We start from the raw sequence: 19,987 nt of genomic DNA on the forward strand, positions 1-19,987 counted from the left end.
ACAGAAAAGAACTTCTGTACACCAAAGAGAAAAACACTAAACTAAAAATGTTTAGTTTAAGCATAATGGTGGCTCTTGCCTATAGTCCCAGCTACTTGGGAAGCTGAGGTGGGAGGATCACTTGAACTCAGGAGTTTGAGGCCAGCCTGGACAATATAGAAAGACCCCAATCTCTTAAAATAAAAAAAAAAAAAGTAAACTCTGTGTATCATTTTGAGAAACGTACCCAATGGGCATTGTAGAAGAAACCCCCACATTCAAACTTGGAAGGCAATATGGGAATCACAGTGCTAACAGGGGGTCCTATGAATCAGCTGGCATGATAGCTCTGCTACTTATATGAACAAGAGTATACCAGAAATCACACTGAGAATGTATCAGCCACCACAATCCATTCATGGCCAAGAAGAAAACAGAATTCCATAGCCCCTAATATTATGACTGATCACTCCATTGAAAAAGCAAGTGAAGAGAGAGAGCAGTTGAGAATACACAGGTTAGAGATTGTGAACCTGTTAACATACTTGCAAATTTGTTAGCCATTGGCATTGTTGCTGGAATCATGTTTAAAGTTATAAGGAAAATGACATGCAGACTAAAGAATAGTACTCTTAGGCCGGGCGCGGTGGCTCAAGCCTGTAATCCCAGCACTTTGGGAGGCCGAGGCGGGCGGATCACAAGGTCAGGAGATCGAGACCACAGTGAAACCCCGTCTCTACTAAAAATACAAAAAATTAGCCAGGCGCAGTGGCGGGCGCCTGTAGTCCCAGCTACTCAGGAGGCTGAGGCAGGAGAATGGCGGGAACCCGGGAGGCGGAGCTTGCAGTGAGCCGAGATCGCGCCACTGCACTCCAGCCTGGGCAACAGCGTGAGACTCCGTCTCAAAAAAAAAAAAAAAAAAAAAGAATAGTACTCTTCTGCCATACTTTTTGTCCTATTTTAAGCTGTCCCTGTGCTCATTTGAAAAGGTAGAAATGTTGCCCATATGAATGCTTAGCCAGGGATCACCAGATAGTTATTAAGGATCTTCAGACAGTATTGAATACTTCCAAAATGAAAGGCAGACTGAAACAAACTAAAAAGAAACTTGGAAAACATGGAAACAACAAAGCAGAAGAAAATTCACCACCCCCAGCCCGCTTTCCAAATCTTCAGAGACCTAACAGATTATAGTTCATCTATAGAATAAGCACATCATACTTTTTTTTTTTTTTTCTTTTTTTGAGACACAGTCTCACTCTGTCGCCCAGACTGGAGTGTAGTGGCACGATCTTGGCTCACTGCAACCTCTACCTTCCGGATTCAGGCAATTCTCCTGCCTTGGCCTCCCAAGTAGCTGGGACTACAGGCGCCCGCCACCACGCCCTGCTAATTCTTGTATTTTTAGTAGAGATGGGGTTTCACCATATTGGGCAGGCTGGTCTTGAGCTCCTGACCTTGTGATCCGCCTGCCTTGGCCTCCCAAAGTGCTGGGATTACAGGCGTGAGCCACTGTGCCCGGCCCACACCATACTTTTTTAAAAGGGAAACAAATAAGAGATACTTGAAATATTAAAAGTAGAGGATAAGCCAAAGGCAAACAAAAACAGCGAAAGGAATGGGAAAGTAAGCTGCAAAACTTTTTCATAAGTAAAATCAAAAGATAAAGAGATGGCCAGGGACAGTGGTACACACCTGTGGTCCCAGCTACGTGGGAGGCTGAGGCAGGAGAATCTCTTGAGCCCAGGAGTTCAAGACCAGCCTGGATAACATTGTGAAACCCTGTCTCAATAAAAAGATAGATGGACTGTAGTAGAGAAAAGATAAAATTAACAGATTGATCCAGGATTGATTCTAAAATGTACCAAGAGAAAACAAAGAAAATGGAGGGTAGGAAATCTCAAACTACTGAAGCATTGCTAGATGTGAATCGTCAGACTAAAAGTGCCATGAAGAGTACCATTATGAGGCCGGGTGCCGTAGCTCACGCCTATAATCCCAGCACTTTGGGAGGCAGAGGTGGGCAGATCACCTGAGGCTGGGAATTTGAGACCAGCCTGGCCAACATGGAGAAACCCTGTCTCTACTACAAATACAAAATTAGCCGGGTTTAAGCCGGGTGCGGTGGCGCACGCCTGTAATCCCAGCACTTTGGGAGGCCAAGATGGGCGGATCACGAGGTCAGGAGATTGAGACCACCCTGGCTAACACGGTGAAACCCCGTCTCTACTGAAAATACAAAAAAATTAGCCAGGCGTGGTGGTGGGCGCCTGTAGTCCCAGCTACTTGGGAGGCTAAGGCAGGAGAATGGTGTGAACCTGGGAATCGGAAGTTGCAGTGAGCCGAGATCGTGCCACTGCACTCCAGCCCAGGCGACAGAACGAGACGCCATCTCAAAAAAAAAGAAAAAAAAATTGGTCAGGTTTGGTGGCACACACCTATAATCCCAGCTACTCAGGAGGCTAAGGCAGGAGAATCGCTTGAACCTGGGAGGTGGAGGTTGCGGTGAGCTGAGATCACGCCATCGCACTCCAGCCTGGGCAACAAGAGTGAAACTCTGTCTAAAAAAAAAAAAGAAAAAAAAAAGAGTACAATTATAAAAATTACAAAGAAAACTTTTTTTTTAAAGCATTCTAAAGGCTCTGCATAAATAAATGAAAAAACAATACTTGTACCAAGACACATTATTATGAAATTTTAGAATACGAAGGGATAAGGAAAATATTTCCACAGAGAGGAAAAGTAGCATACACAGAAAAGAAAATAAAGTATTAGGGAGAAAGAATGGCATGAGCCTTCTCAACAGCAGCACTGGACTCTGGGAAGTCTTCACATTGTGAGGGAAAATGATGCTCAACCCACAATTCTTTGCCTGTTCATATTTTCAGTTAGCTCTGAGGGTAACTACAGTTTATTACATCAGAAATTTACATCTAGGCCAGGCGGGGTAGCTCACTTTTGTAATCCCAGTACTTTGGGAGGCCAAGGCAGGTGGATTGCTTGAGCTCAGGAGTTTGAGACGCACTTGGGCAATGTGGTGAAACCCTGTGTCTACCAAAAATACAAAAATTAGCCGGGCACAGTATTGAGTACCTTTTTTCCCAGCTACTCAGGAGGCTGAGGTGGGAGGATCACCGGAGCCTGGGAATTTGAGGCTGCAGTGAGGTGAGATCATTACACATCACTCCAGCCTGGGTGACAGAGCAAGACACTATCTAAAAAAAAGAGAAAGAGAGAGAAAAAAATCAAGAAATTAGCCTGACATGGTAGTGCATGCCTGTAGTCCCAGCTGCTTGGGAGGCTGAAGTGGGAGGATTGCTTGAACCTGGGTAACGAGGCTGCAGTGAGCCATGTTTGTGCCACTGCATTTCAGCCTGGGCAACAGGCTAGGGTTCACCTTTAATTTGGCTCTGCAGGCGCTTCCGCGCTCTCCACCTGGTGTGTATAGGGCATTTGGGGCCTTTAGAGGGCGCACTTGCGGCCAGCAGGCTAAAGAGGCTGCAGCGAAGGCTGGGGAGCTGAACTGAGCTGGTGCAGAGACAGCACAGGAGAAAAACAGAACCAAAAAATTCACACTGAATTAGGGGTGACAGACCTTGTCTCAAAAAAATCAAAGTTTAGGGCCGGGCACGGTGGCTCATGCCTGTAATCCCAGCACTTTGGGAGGCCGAGGCGGGTGGATCACCTGATGTCAGGAGTTCAAGACTAGCCTGGCCAAGATAGTGAGACGCCTTCTCTACTAATAGTACAGAAATTAGCTGGGCGCGGTGGCGGGCACCTGTAATTCCAGCTACTTGGGAGGCTGAGGCGCTTGAATGCAGGAGGCGGACGTTGCAGAGTAAGCCAACAGGAAGACAGGAGATGCAGGGAACATGAGATTCAACACAGAAAAGAGGCAATTCAAATTCTCATTTAATAGTGAAGGAAAGTTCTGAGAAAGCAGGTATGCATCAGGTCTGGAGAGTAGCTAGTCCAGATTGGAGCAGTTGGGGTGAGGACTTCAGCAGGGGTGGCTTCCAGGAAAAAAAAAAAAAAAAAAAAAAGTGGGGCAGGACTGATGAATATGATTGGTTTAGTCATATAGACATTGATATTTAATAACTGGAATATTTAGCTTATATATAAACCATGTTGCCAAAGAGCGGGCGTTAGGAGTTGGCAATAGAAGGCTAGGAAATCATTACCTTTAGGAAAACCACATTGTATAAGAAGGGGATTTTGGCTCTGCACTGAGCAAAAGTTACATAGTTATCAAAAATGAGAGGGAGATGATAGGTCAAAGAACCAATTTTTATTATGTCTTTAGTACTATTCAGTGCTTTAACAAGGTTCATGTATTTAATATAAATAAGTCATTTTAAACACACGGTTTAAGTTCCAAAGCAGCTTTTTCTTTAGGGAAAAAGTTTTTTTAGTATGGATATTTTCAAACATGCAAAAGCAAAGACTAGTAAAATGAGCCTCTATCTGTACTCATCAACCAGTTTCAAAAGTTTCAAACATATCCATTTTATCAGTATTCTCCCACACTAGATATTTTTGCCACAAATCCCAAACATGTAATTTTATCCACATTTCAGTATTTTTCTCTATAAGGATTCTCTCTTTTTTTTTTTTTTTTTTTTTTTTTTTTTGAGGCAGAGTCTCACTTTGTGGCCTAGGCTGAAATGCAGTGGCGTGATCTCAGCTCATTGCCACCTCTGCCTCCCAGGCTGAAACAATTCTTGGGCCTCAGCCTTCCAAGTAGCTGGGATTACAGCCATGTGCCATGACACCTGGCTAACTTTTGTGTTTTTTAGTAAAAATGGTTTCGTGATGTTGACCAGGCTGGTCTCAAACTCTAGCCTCAATTGATCCAGCTGCCTCACCCTCCCAAAGTGCTGGGATTACGGGAGTAAGGCACCACACCCGGCCATCTGTAAGGATTCTTTAATCATAACCACAATACCATTGTCATCTGAAAAAAGTGAACATCAATTCCTCAATAAAATTAAGTGTGTATTCAGATTTTCCTACTTTTTCTCATAAATGTTTTTATATAGGCTTGTTCAAATTGGGTTGTAAAATCCATACATCAAGACAGCTTAGTTTCATTTTTACATCATACAAAAGCACACCAATCCTTAAAATTGCAAGCTTGTCCACAATTTGGCCTGCAAGTGAGGGTACAGGTGCCCTACAAAAGACAAAAGATAAGATAATCTTTTTGGGTATAAGAAGCAAATTAGCATGTCTAAAAATAGTTGTAATATTATTTAATATCCTTGTAGGATTTTTTTTTTTTTTTTTTTTTTTTTAAAGATGGATTCTGGGCCGGGCGCGATGGCTCAAGCCTGTAATCCCAGCACTTTGGGAGGCCGAGATGGGCGGATCACGAGGTCAGGAGATCAAGACCATCCTGGCTAACACAGTGAAACCCCGTCTCTACTAAAAAATACAAAAAATTAGCCGGGCGAGGTGGTGGTCGCCTGTAGTCCCAGCTACTCAGGAGGCTGAAGCAGGAGAATGGCGTAAACCCGGGAGGCGGAGCTTGCAGTGAGCTGAGATCCGGCCACAGCACTCCAGCCTGGGCGACAGAGCGAGACTCCGTCTCAAAAAAAAAAAAAAAAAAAAAAAAAAAGATGGATTCTTGTTCTGTCGCCCAAGCTGGAGTACATGGTTCCATCTCTGCTCACTCCGTCTCCCGGTTCAAGTGATTCTCCTGCCTCAGCCTCCTGAGGACCTGGGACTACAGGCGTGTACCACCACACCTAGTTAATTTTTGTATATTTGGTAGAGACAGAGTTTCAGCATGTTGGCCAGACTGGTCTTGAACTCCTGACCTCAGGTGATCCATCCACCTCGGCCTCTCAAAGTGCTGGGAGTACAGGTGTGAGCCACCACACCCAGCCAGCATCCTTTTAGTTTCTATTTTTCGTGTATACTTAATATACACAATATAATAGTACAGTGTTACATACTTTAGGAATTATACTAAGTCTAGGTCCAGTCAGAAAATAGAAACCATACGTTGATCAGGGAAGTATACAGTATGAAGAAGTATTAATTATGGTGGGGGACTGGAGTAATGGATTGACAAATAAGAAGTTAGGAGAACTCTAACAATGCAGGAATAGCAGATATAAGGACCTACTACCACTAACCCCTGGGGCCAAGACAGATCACCCAGGGGAGACTGTCCCCAGGGCTGAGATCTAGATCCAGTTGAATACGGCATATGTGGCTCACCAGAAGGCAGAGAAATTACTGTTGCTTTTTGCTGGTGAGACTTGCTAGAAATCTGCTTACTGGAAAGGGCTGGCAATCTGTGCTCTAGGGTGCTGGGGAAAGGTGTCCCTCTGGAAGCACCCTGCTAGAAAACTGCTTGGCAGGATGAAGTAGGGGCTAGCTGGCCTCTGTGTGCTGCAGGAACAGCACTGGAGAAACTGCCCTTTCTGCCCATGCTGCAGAAGCCTGGTGCTAGAGAACCTGTGGGTGCTGCAGGAGTCAGCTGAGCAAGCAAACTGGAACCAGGAAGCAAAACCTTTTCCTTCCTGTACTGTCTCTCCATCATCCTCTACTGACAAAGCATGTTTCTTGGCAAGGGAAAAATATTTAAAGAGCCCAGAACCATTTTCACAAAGCAGGTAAAAAAGGTGAATTTGGAACTGAAAAGCAGTACATTGGTAACTGGCACTGGGGTTGGTTGTCTTGTTTGTTTTTGCTGGTAAGAGTCGACAATAATCAAAATGTTAGAGATATGATACTTAATGTCATGTCTTCTCAGTGAGTCTATAAACTGTTCCAAGGCCCTTAACAGTGCTGGAGGCCATTATTGTTCACAGTATATCTTTCATATATTTACATAGATGTCTGAGAGTGAGTTGGACAGTAATCTCTATAAATAGCAGGGATATTGACCCTGTCTCATCAGCTCACCAATTTTTTTGAGGTTCTAATGAAGGTTACTAATTTTTAACTTGTAATTATTTGTCCTCTTCTGAAGTTTGTCTTTACACCTCTTCAAAGAAAGAGTTTGTTAAGAAATTGCATAAATATGATTGGTGTATTCTCTTCCTTCTCAGCTTTGTGCCTGCCTTTTGCTAGAATAGTTTTCTTCTTCCAACTTAGACTGTTCCTCAGGCTAACTCCTATTCATCCTTCACCTTTCATGCCACTTGCTCTATGAAGCCTTCCCTGACCCATCTAGGATAAGTTAGGTGCTCTTTCAGTGTGGTCTAAGATCTTATACTTACTCAACACACTGAATTGTAAATGCTTGTTTATGTGTATCAGCATTGCTTACCACATCCACCTCAGGGGAGGGCAGGGAATGTCTTATTTTCCTCTTTTAATTCCTGAGGCTTAGCACAATGTCTGTTATATGGTGAGTGTTTATTAAAATTTGGAGTGAATAAAATGGATAGTAAAGGTGCTGTTTTGTTAGTTAGCAGCGGCAGGATCTAATAACATATCCAATATACTTCATACTAAATTTTCAATATTTGTTGCAGAGTTTTTTAGTTTTTCTTATTAAATTTATAGTATTTGTCTAACAAATATCAAAAACCACCTCGAAGGCCGAGCGTGGTGGCTCACACCTATAATCCCAGCACTTTGGGAGGCTGAGGCAGGCGAATCACAAGGTCAGGAGATTGAGATCATTCTGGCTAACATGGTGAAACCCCATCTCTACTAAAAATACAAAAAAAAAAATTTAGCCAGGTGTGGTGGCGGGCATCTGTAGTCCCAGCTACTCAGGAGGCTGAGGCAGGAGAATGGCATGAACCCAGGAGGTGGAGCTTGCAGTGAGCTGAGATCACGCCACTGCACTCCAGCCTGGGTGACAGAGCGAGACTCTGTCTCAAAAAAAAAAAAAAAAAAAACACCTCAAAGCCTGGTGTGTTGGCTCATGCCCGTAATCCCAGCACTCTGGGAGGCCAAAGTGGGCAGATAGACTAGCCTGGCCAACATGACAAAACCCCATCTCTACTAAAAACACAAAAATTAGCCAGGCATGGTGGCGTGCCCCTGCAGTCCCAGCTACTCGGGAGGCTGAGGCAGGAGAATCGCTTGAAACGAGGAGGTTGCAGTGAGCCAGGATCGCATCACTCACTGCAGCCTGGGTGACAGAGCGAGACTCTGTCTCTCTAAAAAAAAGAAGAAAAAAAACCACCCACCTTGAAAAGTCTCCCTCTTACTTTCTTTCAGGTTCCTTTTTTGCCAGGAGATTCAGACCTCGATCAGCTAACAAGAATATTTGAAACTTTGGGCACACCAACTGAGGAACAGTGGCCGGTAAGCCTTTATGCATTTTCTTTGAAATGCAATTAGGACTCTATAAAGTTCTTAAATTGTCATATGCTTTATATAATGCTGTCACGTGAATATTAAAGACATTTATTAATTATAATTTACTTATAATATGTACTCAGAACATTTTAAATGATAAAGTATATAAAGTAAAAAGTTACAATTGTGATATACCATCCACCCTCTTGTATACCTGTAGTCCTTTCCCCCGACCCCAGTAATCCCGACCTTGGGGTAATCACTGTTAACAATTCAGTGTAAAGCTGTGTTAGGAGTGTATATGCACACTACAAACATAAAAGAGTTGCATGTTCTTTCACTCCTTAACAAAAGCGGTTTCACGTCTTACATATACACGATGTGAACCCACGACATACATAACCCATTACACACACACACGTAGGTGTACATATATGTATATATGATGTTTCTCTTAGATTTTTTTAAAATTAATTTTTGTATATGTATATTTTTTATATTGATGGGGTTTCACCATGTTGCCCAGGCTGGTCTCAAACTCCTAGTCTCAAGCAGTTCTGCCTCAGCCTCCCAAAGTGCTGGGACTATAGGCATGAGCCATCGTACCTGGCTAACATGATTTTCTAAATAGCAGTTGCTTACTGATGTTTCTCTTCTATTTTTTAAAAATTAAACTTCTTGGTGGGGTGCGGTGGCTCACGCCTGTAATCCCAGCACTTTGGGAGGCCGAGGCAGGCAGATCATTTCAGGCCAAGAGTTTGAGACCAGCCTGGGCTATGAAGCGAGACTCTGTCTCCAAAAATAAAAAATAAAATTAAAAAATAAACTTATTTTGAGAATATTATTCACGTGCAATTGTGAATATATAATTCACAATTATGTATCGTGGCTGGGCACAGTGGCTCACGCCTGTAATCCCAGCACTTTGGGAGGTGGAGGTAAATGGGTCACTTGAGCCCAGCAGTTTAAGACCAGCCTGGGCAACATAGTGAGACTTCATGTCTATGAAAAATAAAAATTAAAAAAAATTACCAGGCATGGTGGTGCACACATTATGGTCCCAGCTACTCAGGAGGCTGAGGTAGGAGGATTGCTTGAGCCCAGGAGCTCAAGGCTGCAGTGAGCTGTGATTGCGCCACTGCGCTTTACTAGCCTGAGTAACAGAGTGAGTCCCTGCCTCAAAACGATAATAGTAATATTGCAGACATATTTCACAGACCCTTTACCCAGCTTTTACAAGATGGGAGCATCTTGTAAAATCAGTGCAGTATCACACTAGGATGCTACAGTCAAGATACAGAGTATCACCACAAGAATCTCTCATGGTATTCTTTTATAGCTTTGCTTACTTTCCTCCTACCCGCTCCTTAACTCTTGGCAATCGCTAATCTGTCCTCCAACTCTGTAATTTTGTCATTTCAAGAATGTTATGTAAATGGATAAATAGAATCACACAATACATAACTTTTTGGGATTAACTTTTTCATAGCCGTCATAAATGGAAGTTCATTCAGGTCATTGCATGTTAATAATTCATACTCTCTCTCTTTTGTTAACTGCTGAGTATTGTGTGGATTTATTTCACAGTTTCTTCAACCGTTCACCCATTGAAGGACATCTGTATTTGTGTTGTTTCCAGTGTGGGGCTATTACCAATAAAACTGCTCTGAACATTTATGTACAGTTTTTTATATAAGAATATATTTTTATTTCTCTGGGATAAATGCCCAGGAGTTCAGTTCTTGAATCATATGGTAGTTCCATATTAATTTTTAAATAACCTGTGAAACTCCAGAGCAGCTATACTCTTTTACATTCCCCCAGCAGTAAATGAATGCTCCAGTTTCTTGGAATCCTCTCCAGCATTTAGTGGTGTCACTTTTTAATCTTAGGCATTCTAATGAGTGTGTCATGATAGCTCATTTTGATTTTAATTTTCACTGCCCTAATGGCTAATGGTGTTGAATATCTTTTCTTGTGGTTATTTGCCATCTTGAGTTAAATGTCTCTTCCCCATTTTCTGATTGGATTCTTTGATTTTTGACTGTTGAGTATTGAGAGCTCTTCATGTATTCTAGATAGTAGTCCAAAAAGTATATGTAGTTTGCAGATGTTTTCCCTCATGCTGCCTTTTCATCCTCTGCAAAACTGTAATCAGGTTTGTTACTTTTTCTTTAATTGATCATCCTTTTGGTGTCAAGTCAAAGAGCTCTTGTGCCCAGCCCAAAGATTTTTTTTTTTTTTTTTTTTTGAGACGGAGTCGCGCTCTGTCGCCCAGGCTGGAATGCAGTGGCTGGATCTCAGCTCACTGCAAGCTCCGTCTCCCGGGTTCACGCCATTCTCCTGCCTCAGCCTCCCGAGTAGCTGGGACTACAGGCGCGCGCCACCTTGCCCGGCTAAATTTTGTATTTTTTAGTAGAGACGGGGTTTCACCGTGTCAGCCAGGATGGTCTCGATCTCCTGACCTCGTGATCCGCCCGTCTCGGCCTCCCCGCAAAGATTTTTTGACAATTTTTTTTTCTTTTTTTTTTTTTTTTCCAAGACAAGATCTGGCTCTGTTGCCCAGGCTGGAGTGCAGTGGTGTGATCTCAGCTCACTGCAACCTCCACTTCCCGGGCTCAAGCCATCCTCCCACCTCAGCCTCTTGAGTAGCTGGGACTGTAGGCGTGCACCACCACGCCCAGCTAGTTTTTGTGTTTTTTGTAGAGATAGGGTTTCTGCATGTTGCCCAGGCTGGTCTGAAACTCGTGAGCTCAAACAGTTTGCCCGCCTTGGCCTCCCAAAGTGCTAGAATTACGGGCATGAGCCACTATGCCCTTGGCCGTGACAATTTTTTTTGTATTTTTTTTTCTACAAGCTTTTTTTTGTAGTTTTACGCTTAAGTCTAAGATCTGTTTAGAGTTTACCTTTATATGATGTATGAGACTTAAGGCAAGGTTCAGTTTTTGTTGTGTTTTTTTTTTTTTTTGGAGACGGTCTTACTCTGTTGCCCAGACTGGAGTGGGGTCTCACTTTCTTGTCCAGACTGGTCTCGAACTCCTGAGCTCAAGTGACCCTCCTGCCTCAGCCTCCCAAAGTGCTGGGATTACAAGCGTGAGCCACCATACCCAGCCAAATTCAGATTTTTGCACATGTATGTCCTAGTGCTCCAGCAGCATTTCTTGAAACGACTGTCTCTTCATTGATTTAGTTTTTCACTTTTTTCAAAAATCCCTTTGGCAAATTTGTGTGGATTTCTCTCTCTCTGCCAATACAACACAGTCTTAATCAAAGTAGCTATATGTTAAATCTTGAAATCAGGTAAAATGAGTCCTCCCACTTTATTGTTCTTTTTCAAAATCATTTTAGCTACTGTAGTCCTTTGCCTTTCCATATAAATTTTAGAATAATTGGTTTTACATCTAAAATAATTTTGCTAGGATTTTGATAAAAATTATATTAAACTTGCAAACCAATTTGAGGATAATTAACATCCTTCCTCTGTTGAATATTCCAATATGTGAACATGGTATGTTTCACCATTTATTGAGATCTTTTGATGAATTTCATCAGCATCGTATAGCTTATAGTATATTAACCTATACATGTTTTGTTATATTTTTCACCTGTTTCATTTTTCTTTTTGGGGTGATTATAAATAGTATTGTGTTTTTAATTTTGATGTCCACATATTCATTGCTAGTATATAGAATTATAATTGATTTTTAAATTTTCATTTTATATCCTTTTCAGCCTAGTTCTAGGACTTTTTAATAGATTTCTTGGAATTTTCTATATAAACCCATCATATTACCTGAAAATGATTTATTTCATTTGTGATCTATGTGCCTTTCAATCCTTAAGTTTGAATTATAAAATTATTTTTACAGGACATGTGTAGTCTTCCAGATTATGTGACATTTAAGAGTTTCCCTGGAATCCCGTTGCATCACATCTTCAGTGCAGCAGGAGACGACTTACTAGATCTCATACAAGGCTTATTCTTATTTAATCCATGTGCTCGAATTACGGCCACTCAGGTATTTTAGTGTATCTCTTTTTATACTAGGAAATATAAAAATAATCTTAACTGTAGCATTAATTAAAAACAGAATTTCATAAAATTAACATTTTTTAAATACTGGAAAGATGTGTTTTTGTTTTAAGAAACAACAAACTTTGTATCTTTTCTCCAAACTACAAACACTATTAAGACTGAGATTAAATTATATGCACACAGAGATACAGGAGAGTTGACACTTACTACACTTGCTTAGGAACATATAAATACATGTCTGTTTCATATAATTGGCTTGTATATACTTTACCTAGAAGGGAAAAGAAAACCAAGGCTTTTTATTTGTTAAGAAACTGGTATATTTCAGTTGAGCTCTTACAAATTTATTTAAATCTTGTAGTAAGCCTCATGCTGAAAGTAGTTTGTTCAGCTTATTTTTTCTTCCCTCTATAATGCAATCCAGGTATGCATGCTGGTCATTTTCACATTCAGAAAATGGTAATGGGGAGGAAATGTATAGTCAGATATAACTGTATGCTTACAAAAGCTTGAAAAATATTTGAAATAAAACAAAAACTGAAACTAACTGCTGTTTAAAGGAAATAACAATCAAACTCACGAAAAATTTGTAAGACCTAGAATAACTTAGGGCAGAGCAGTGTACAACACAGTGCTGTGATTTTACCTCATGAAGGGAGAGACTAATCAAACTGAAATGTCACAGGTCTTTATGGAAACATATTAATGTACAATAATATTAAGCATACAAAATAGATTTTTTTCTCTTTAGGTTTGTTCCAGGCTACAAAATCATTGTTTAATGTGTTTGCTTGTATAAGTCTTCTCTTTTTAGCAATATGTGCTATGTGAATGTATATGGAGATGAATGGATGGATGGATAGATAGATAGATAGATAGATAGATAGATAGATAGATAGATAGATAGATAGATATAGATGAATAGGTAGGTAGGTAGGTATATGCTGGGTATTACCATTAGAATTATTCTTCTAATTTCTTTTTTTAAATTTTTTCTTTATTATTTTTATGTCCACGTGTACACATACTCTTCTAATTTCAACCAAGTAATTTGTTGCCTTTTCACTCTTCTATGTATGTTATTTCCATCATAATAAACTTGAGACCACATTTAATTATCTAGAAAGTTGTTTTCATTGGTAGTATCGTTTGAAACTTAACAGAAAAATACTAGTTGTTATATTTGGGTTGTATTTTAATAGAATGAAGTTTTTTTTTTTGTTTTTGTTTTTTGTTTTTTTTTTTGTTTGTTTTTTGAGACGGAGTCTTGCTCTGTCGCCCAGGCTGGAGTGCAGTGGCGCCATCTCGGCTCACTGCAAGCTCCGCCTCCTGGGTTTACGCCATTCTCCTGCCTCAGCCTCCTGAGTAGCTGGGACTACAGGCGCCCGCCACTGCGCCCGGCTAATTTTTTGTATTTTTAGTAGAGACGGGGTTTCACCGTGGTCTCGATCTTCTGACCTTGTGATCCGCCCGCCTCGGCCTCCCAAAGTGCTGGGATTACAGGCGTGAGCCACCGCGCCCGGCCTAGAATGAAGTTTTTAAGGTGAGTTTTGTTTCATGGATGTCTTTATTAAAGTTGGAATGAGGTGCTTTCTTAGATCTTTATGTAGCCCAGAATTAGCCTAATTTGCATATAGAATTGCTGTGATTTAGAGGTAATGCTTTAAAAATGCAGCTGTAGGCCGGGCGCAGCGGCTCACACTTGTAATTCCAGCACTTTGGGAGGTCAAGGAGCAAGGATAGCTTGAGCCCAGGAGTTGGAGCCCAGCCTGGGCAATGTGACAAGACATCATCTCTACAAAAAATAAATAAATAAAAAATAAAAATGCAACTGTTGAAGTAAGGAATCTCTAAATTACTGCAAATAATATAATATTGGGGGTCGTGAGGAATGCTTGCAAAGTTTATCTGGGCTTCATCTTTCTTAAAGGATTATCCTAAAGGAAGTATTTATTTTTGAGATGAAGTCTTGCTCTGTCGCCCAGGCTGGAGTGCAGTGGCACGATCTTGACTCTCTGCAACCTCTACCTCCCAGGTTCAAGCAATTCTCCTGTCTCAGCCTCCCTAGTAGCTGGGATTACAGGTGCACACCACCACGCCTGGCTAATTTTTGGATTTTTAGTAAAGACAGTGTTTCACCATGTTGTCGAGGCTGTTCTCAAACTCCTGACCTCAGGGGATCCATCCGCCTTGGCCTCCCAAAGTGCTGGGATTACAGGCATGAGCCACCCCACCCTGCCAGAAGTATTTTAAATAATTGTAGCCACTGGACAGCACTATGCTGCTGATGTAAATAGACAAGCATGCAAACCTGGGAGGTGGAGGTTGCAGTGAGCCAAGATTATGCCACTGCACTCCAGCCTGGACAACAGGGTGAGACTCTGTATCCAAAAATAAAAAAATAAAAAATAGACAAACATGACCTGACAAACTTGTCATTTAGGATATAATTATTTTTATCAGAATTGTGGACCCAAGTCAAGAAAATGTCATATCTACAGCACTATATTAGGAGGAAAAAAAGAGAAAATGTAGTATAGAACATTGGCCTGGTAATTAATAGAAATAATCTTGGACAAGCCCTTCTAAGTAAAATTTCTGTCCATTTGCGATGGATTGTTGAATTAGAATCCATTGGTTCCAACCTACTGTATTTTTTAAAAAGTCTTTCTTATTTTTAAAGAATTTGTATTTTATTGGCCGGGCGCGGTGGCTCAAGCCTGTAATCCCAGCACTTTGGGAGGCCGAGACGGGTGGATCACGAGGTCAGGAGATCGAGACCATCCTGGCTAACACAGTGAAACCCCGTCTCTACTAAAAATACAAAAAAAACTTAGCCGGGCGAGGTGGCAGGCGCCTGTAGTCCCAGCTACTCGGGAGGCTGAGGCAGGAGAATGGCGTGAACCCGGGAGGCGGAGCTTGCAGTGAGCTGAGATCCGGCCACTGCACTCCAGCCTGGGTGACAGAGCGAGACTCCGTCTCAAAAAAAAAAAAAAAAAAAAAAAGAATTTGTATTTTACATGACTTGGAATTTGAATATATATGGAGAGTGTGGCAAACTTGTAAGTTCTTTTTAAGTTTCTCTCTTTGCATTTTGAACTGTACAGCTCAATATGTAGAAAATGGAAATTACAATATTTCACTAAGGATAGCTCATAATTAGTATTGGTTGAGCATCCTTAATCCAAATATCCAAAATCTGAAATGCTTCAAATCCAAAGCTTTTGGAATGCTGACATGATGTCACAAGTGGAAAATTCTACCCATAAGGACATTTACACAAACTTTGTTTTATGTACAAAATTAAAAATTTTGTCAAATTAAAAATATTTTATAAAATTACCTTCAGCCAGGCACAGTGGCTCACGCCTGTAATCCCAGCTCTCAGGGAGGCAGAGGCGGGAGGATAGCTTGAGCCCAGGAGTTCAAGACCTGCCTGGGCAATATAATGAGACCCCATTCTCCACAAAAAGGAAAAAAAAAAAAAAAAAAGACCAAAAAAAAAAAAGTGTAAAATTACCTTCAGTTTATATGTATAAGCTGTATATGAAACATAAATTTCATTTTTAATCTTGGCTCCCATCCCCAAGGTATGTCATGTATATGAAAATATTCCACAATCCCAAATCTGAAGCACTTCTGGTCCTAAGCATTTCAGATAAGAGATATTCAGCCTGTATAGGCTATTTAATTATGGAAAAATTAGAAGGGAGTCTCTTTTTCTTTTCTTTTCTTTTCTTTTTTTTTTTTTTCTTTTGAGATGGAGCCTTGCTCTGTTACCCAGACTGGAGTACAATGGTGTGATCTCGGCTCACTGCAACCTCCGCCTCTGGGTTCAAGCAATTCTCCTGCCTCAGCCTCCCAAGTAGTGGGGTCTACAGACATGCATCACCACGCCTGGCTTATTTTTGTATTTTTAGTAGAGATGGGGTTTTGCCATGTTGGCCAAGCTGATCTCGAACTTCTGACCTCATGCGATCCACCTGCCTCGGCCTCCCAAGGTGCTGGGATTACAGGCGTGAGCCACTGCGCCCAGCCAGTCTTTTAATGGAAGTATCAGCCAATCTTAGGATCCTAGATGTTTATATGTAGTAATTTGCATTTGCAAATACTTGACATTAATTTTGTTTTGTTTTTGGGAATGAGGGCGTTCACATAGTATTTTTAATGTTCCCTATAATCTTGAAGGTAATATTTTCCTTCACACATTTCAGATACTCACCTACCTTACTTTTGGTATCTTTTAAAAGGCACTGAAAATGAAGTATTTCAGTAATCGGCCAGGGCCAACACCTGGATGTCAGCTGCCAAGACCAAACTGTCCAGTGGAAACCTTAAAGGAGCAATCAAATCCGGCTTTGGCGACAAAAAGGAAAAGAACAGAGGCCTTAGAACAAGGTAAAATTCCCACTTTTATAAGAAATTAAATGAATTCAGAAAACTCCAAATAGCCCATGTATGGCTAGCGACTGAACAACAGCAAAGAAATGTGGCTTGCTAGCTGTTTAATTTTTATAAATTTAAATTGTATAGAGAGACTGTGCTGTTTTAGGTATGTTTACTTTCATTGAGAACACTTCAGCAACTTTTGTGTATACCTCAGAATTATGGGAACTGTCTATGTGTGCCTTGTTCCCTTCATAAATTCCTTCTGTGAACTGCATGCTAAATGTTTAACAAGTGCTACTGGAAAAGTGTGTCAGTGAAATAATGTAGTTGGAATGCAGTGACTGGTTAAAATTGCTATGAGAATGTGAACTTTGTTAAATGTGAACAACTTCTTTTTTTTTTTTTCTTTTTGCTTTCTAGGAGGATTGCCCAAGAAACTAATTTTTTAAAGAGAACACTGGACAACATTTTCCTACTGAAGGAAATAGCCAAAAAAGGCAAATAGTGGAAAAATAGTAAACATTAAGTAAATGCTGTAGAAGTGAGTTTGTAAATATTCTACACATGTAAAATATGTAAAACTATGGGGTTTTTTTATTAAATGTATTTTAAAATAAAAATTCTGTTTTTTCTGATTAGACTGCAAAAGTGAGAAAAGTCCAATTCTCTTGAAATGTAGAATTGAAAATGCAGTAGGGAAAACTTAATAAAAATTATTACCAGTTATTTTGAAGATCTGGCCCCTATAGTACCACAAATCTGTAGTGGCATGCGTAGTGTTTAAAAATAAAAATGTAGTAGTGGTGTAGTAAATACTACCCAAACTGAACAAATGTTAGTATACAGAATGTACTGAAAAAAGAAAACATTACAGATAAAATTGAGATTCCTCCCAACCTTTTTTCTGAGGCGGGGGACAGTCTCACTCTGTCACTTGGGTTGGAGTGCAGTGGCGCAATCCCGGCTCACTGCAAACTCTGCCTCCCAGGTTCAAGCGATTCACTTGCTTCAGCCTCCCAAGTAGCTGGGATTATGGGCACACGCCACTATACCTGCCTAATTTATTTTTATTTTTAGTAGAGATGGGGTTTCACCATGTGAAACCAGGCTGGCCGCAAATTCCTGACCTCAAGTGATCCGCCCACCTCGGCTTCCCAAAGTGCTGGGATTACAGGCATGAGCCACTGCACCTGGCAAGAGGTTCCCTCTTAATACTTCTTTATTTCTATTTTTTTCTTTTTCACTTTCCCCAAAGGGAAATGACTCTGTGAAATTGGTATGTATCTTTCCATGATTTTATGCTACTATTCTGTAAGAATGCATGTAGTGAGATGCATAACAATGTACAGCATTGTTTTGAGTCTCAAAATTGTATATACATGAATAGAATCTCTTCTCTCCTTTCTTTTTTTGTGAGATAGTCTCACTCTGTTGCCCAGGTTGGAGTGTAGTAGTACAATCATGACTCACTGCAGCCTCGAACTCCTGGGCTCAAGCCATCCTCCCACCTCAGCCTCCCCAGTAGCTGGGACTACAGGTGCACACCACCGTGCCTGGTTAATTTTTTTTTTTTTAATGAGACAGAGTCTTTCTCTGTTGCCCAGGCTGGAGTCAGTGATGCAATCTCAGCTCAATGCAACCTCCGAATCCTGGGGTTCAAGCGATCCTCCCACCTTAGCCTCCCAAGTAGCTGGGATTACAAATGTGTACCACTATGCCCAGCTAATTAAAGTAACACAAATGTATTAGTTCACAGTTCTGTAGGTCATGTATCTGGCTCAGCTGTGTTTCCTGCTTAGGGTCCCACAAGGCCAAAATCAAGGTTTTAGATAATACTTTTATTTGGAGGCCCCTGGGCTACCAAGCTCATGTAGTTTTGTTTTTGTTTTTTTTTTTTTTTTAGACGAGTCTCACTCTGTTGCCCAGGCTGGAGTACAGTGGCGCAATCTCGGCTCACTGCAAGCTCTGCCTCCTGGGTTCACGCCATTTTCCTGCCTCAGCCTCCTGAGTAGCTGGGACTACAGGCACCTGCCACCACACTTGGCTAATTTTTTGTATTTTCAGTAGAGACAGGGTTTCACCATGTTAGCCAGGATGGTCTCAATCTCCTGACCTTGTGATCCGCCTGCCTCAGCCTCCCAGAGTGCTGGGATTACAAGCGGGAGCCACCGCGCCCGGCCGCTCATGCAGTTCTTATAATTCTTGTGCTCCATTGTCCCCATTTCCCCTTTGACTGTTAGCCCAGGGCCTCTCTCAGTTGCTTAAGGAAGCTTCCATGCCTTTGTCCTGTGGCATTCACCATCTATGAGCCAGCAGCAATGCATCAAACCCACTTGTGCTTCAGATCTGTCTGATTTCCTCGTGTGTGTGTGTGTGTGTGTGTGTGTGTGTAGACGGGGAACTGCCAAGAGGGAAGCAGCCAAGCAGCTAAGGGTCCGGGAGATAATAGTGCCAAAGGCATCTGAGGACACTCATAAAATGTGTCTTAACACATGAGGCAGGATAGGAGTGTATTAGTCCATTCTCACACTGCTATAAAGATACTACCCAAGACTGAGTAATTTATAAAGGAAAGAGGTTTAATTGACTCACAGTTCCACATGGCTGGGGAGGCCTCAGGAAACTTACAGTCTTGGCAGAAGGGGAAGCAGGCACGTTTTACATGGCAGCGGGAGAGACTACCATGTATAAAACTATCGGATCTCATGAGAATTCACAATCATGAGACCAGCATGGGGGGGGTACCAACCCCATGATCCAGTCACCTACCACCAAATCCCTCCTTCAACATGGGGGGATTAGGGAATTACAATCCAAAATGAGACTTGGGTGGGGACACAGCCAAACTATATCAGGTAGTCAAGGAAATGACCATGTTCTCATGACTGTACAGCCAACACAATAAACCTCAGCATTCACATTGTAATTGAACTCATTCAAGCAAGCTATCTTCAGTAGGGACTTTCCCTTCTAGGTAGCATGCACATTTTGATTTTACCTGTCCTCAAACTGATCCTTTTCACATTATAATAATAAAAAACACACCTCTAGGTGGAAATTTAAGATGCTAATGAGACATGTGATGTATGAACAAGCGTGAACAGCTACTGCGCCTGTGCAGAGGACTACCCAGGATATGATTACTAGCAACACCTCTTCTCACCTTATGAATAACAATGCAAAACTCCCATAAAGGGAGTTTCTCCAGCAGTAATCAATGCTGTCTCACCCTTATGAGCAGCTGGCCCTGAATTCTCTCTCAGGTGTACTGTCTATTCTGCACCTAACTTTCAAAATATTCCTTTCTCTTGC

At 41.4% G+C, this 19,987-nt stretch overlaps 1 protein-coding gene across 5 annotated transcripts in view; it reads left to right on the forward strand.

Moving 5' to 3' along the window:
• The window catches only part of CDK7 (cyclin dependent kinase 7), a 50,399-nt gene extending 33,104 nt beyond the window's left edge, over window positions 1-17,295 (forward strand). For 3 of the 5 annotated variants that reach the window (XM_015140172.3, XM_015140173.3, XM_078003860.1), the window contains 4 exons: window positions 8,170-8,256; window positions 12,120-12,269; window positions 16,537-16,684; window positions 17,096-17,295. In XM_015140172.3, coding sequence (XP_014995658.1) covers window positions 8,170-8,256; window positions 12,120-12,269; window positions 16,537-16,684; window positions 17,096-17,124 — 414 coding nt within the window. In that variant the 3' untranslated portion in view covers window positions 17,125-17,295. 5 annotated transcript variants of the gene reach the window in all.
• The last annotated feature ends 2,692 nt before the right edge of the window (window positions 17,296-19,987 follow it).

The sequence above is a fragment of the Macaca mulatta genome, chromosome 6, assembly GCF_049350105.2.
Source record: "Macaca mulatta isolate MMU2019108-1 chromosome 6, T2T-MMU8v2.0, whole genome shotgun sequence".
In the NCBI taxonomy this organism is placed as follows: domain Eukaryota; kingdom Metazoa; phylum Chordata; class Mammalia; order Primates; family Cercopithecidae; genus Macaca; species Macaca mulatta.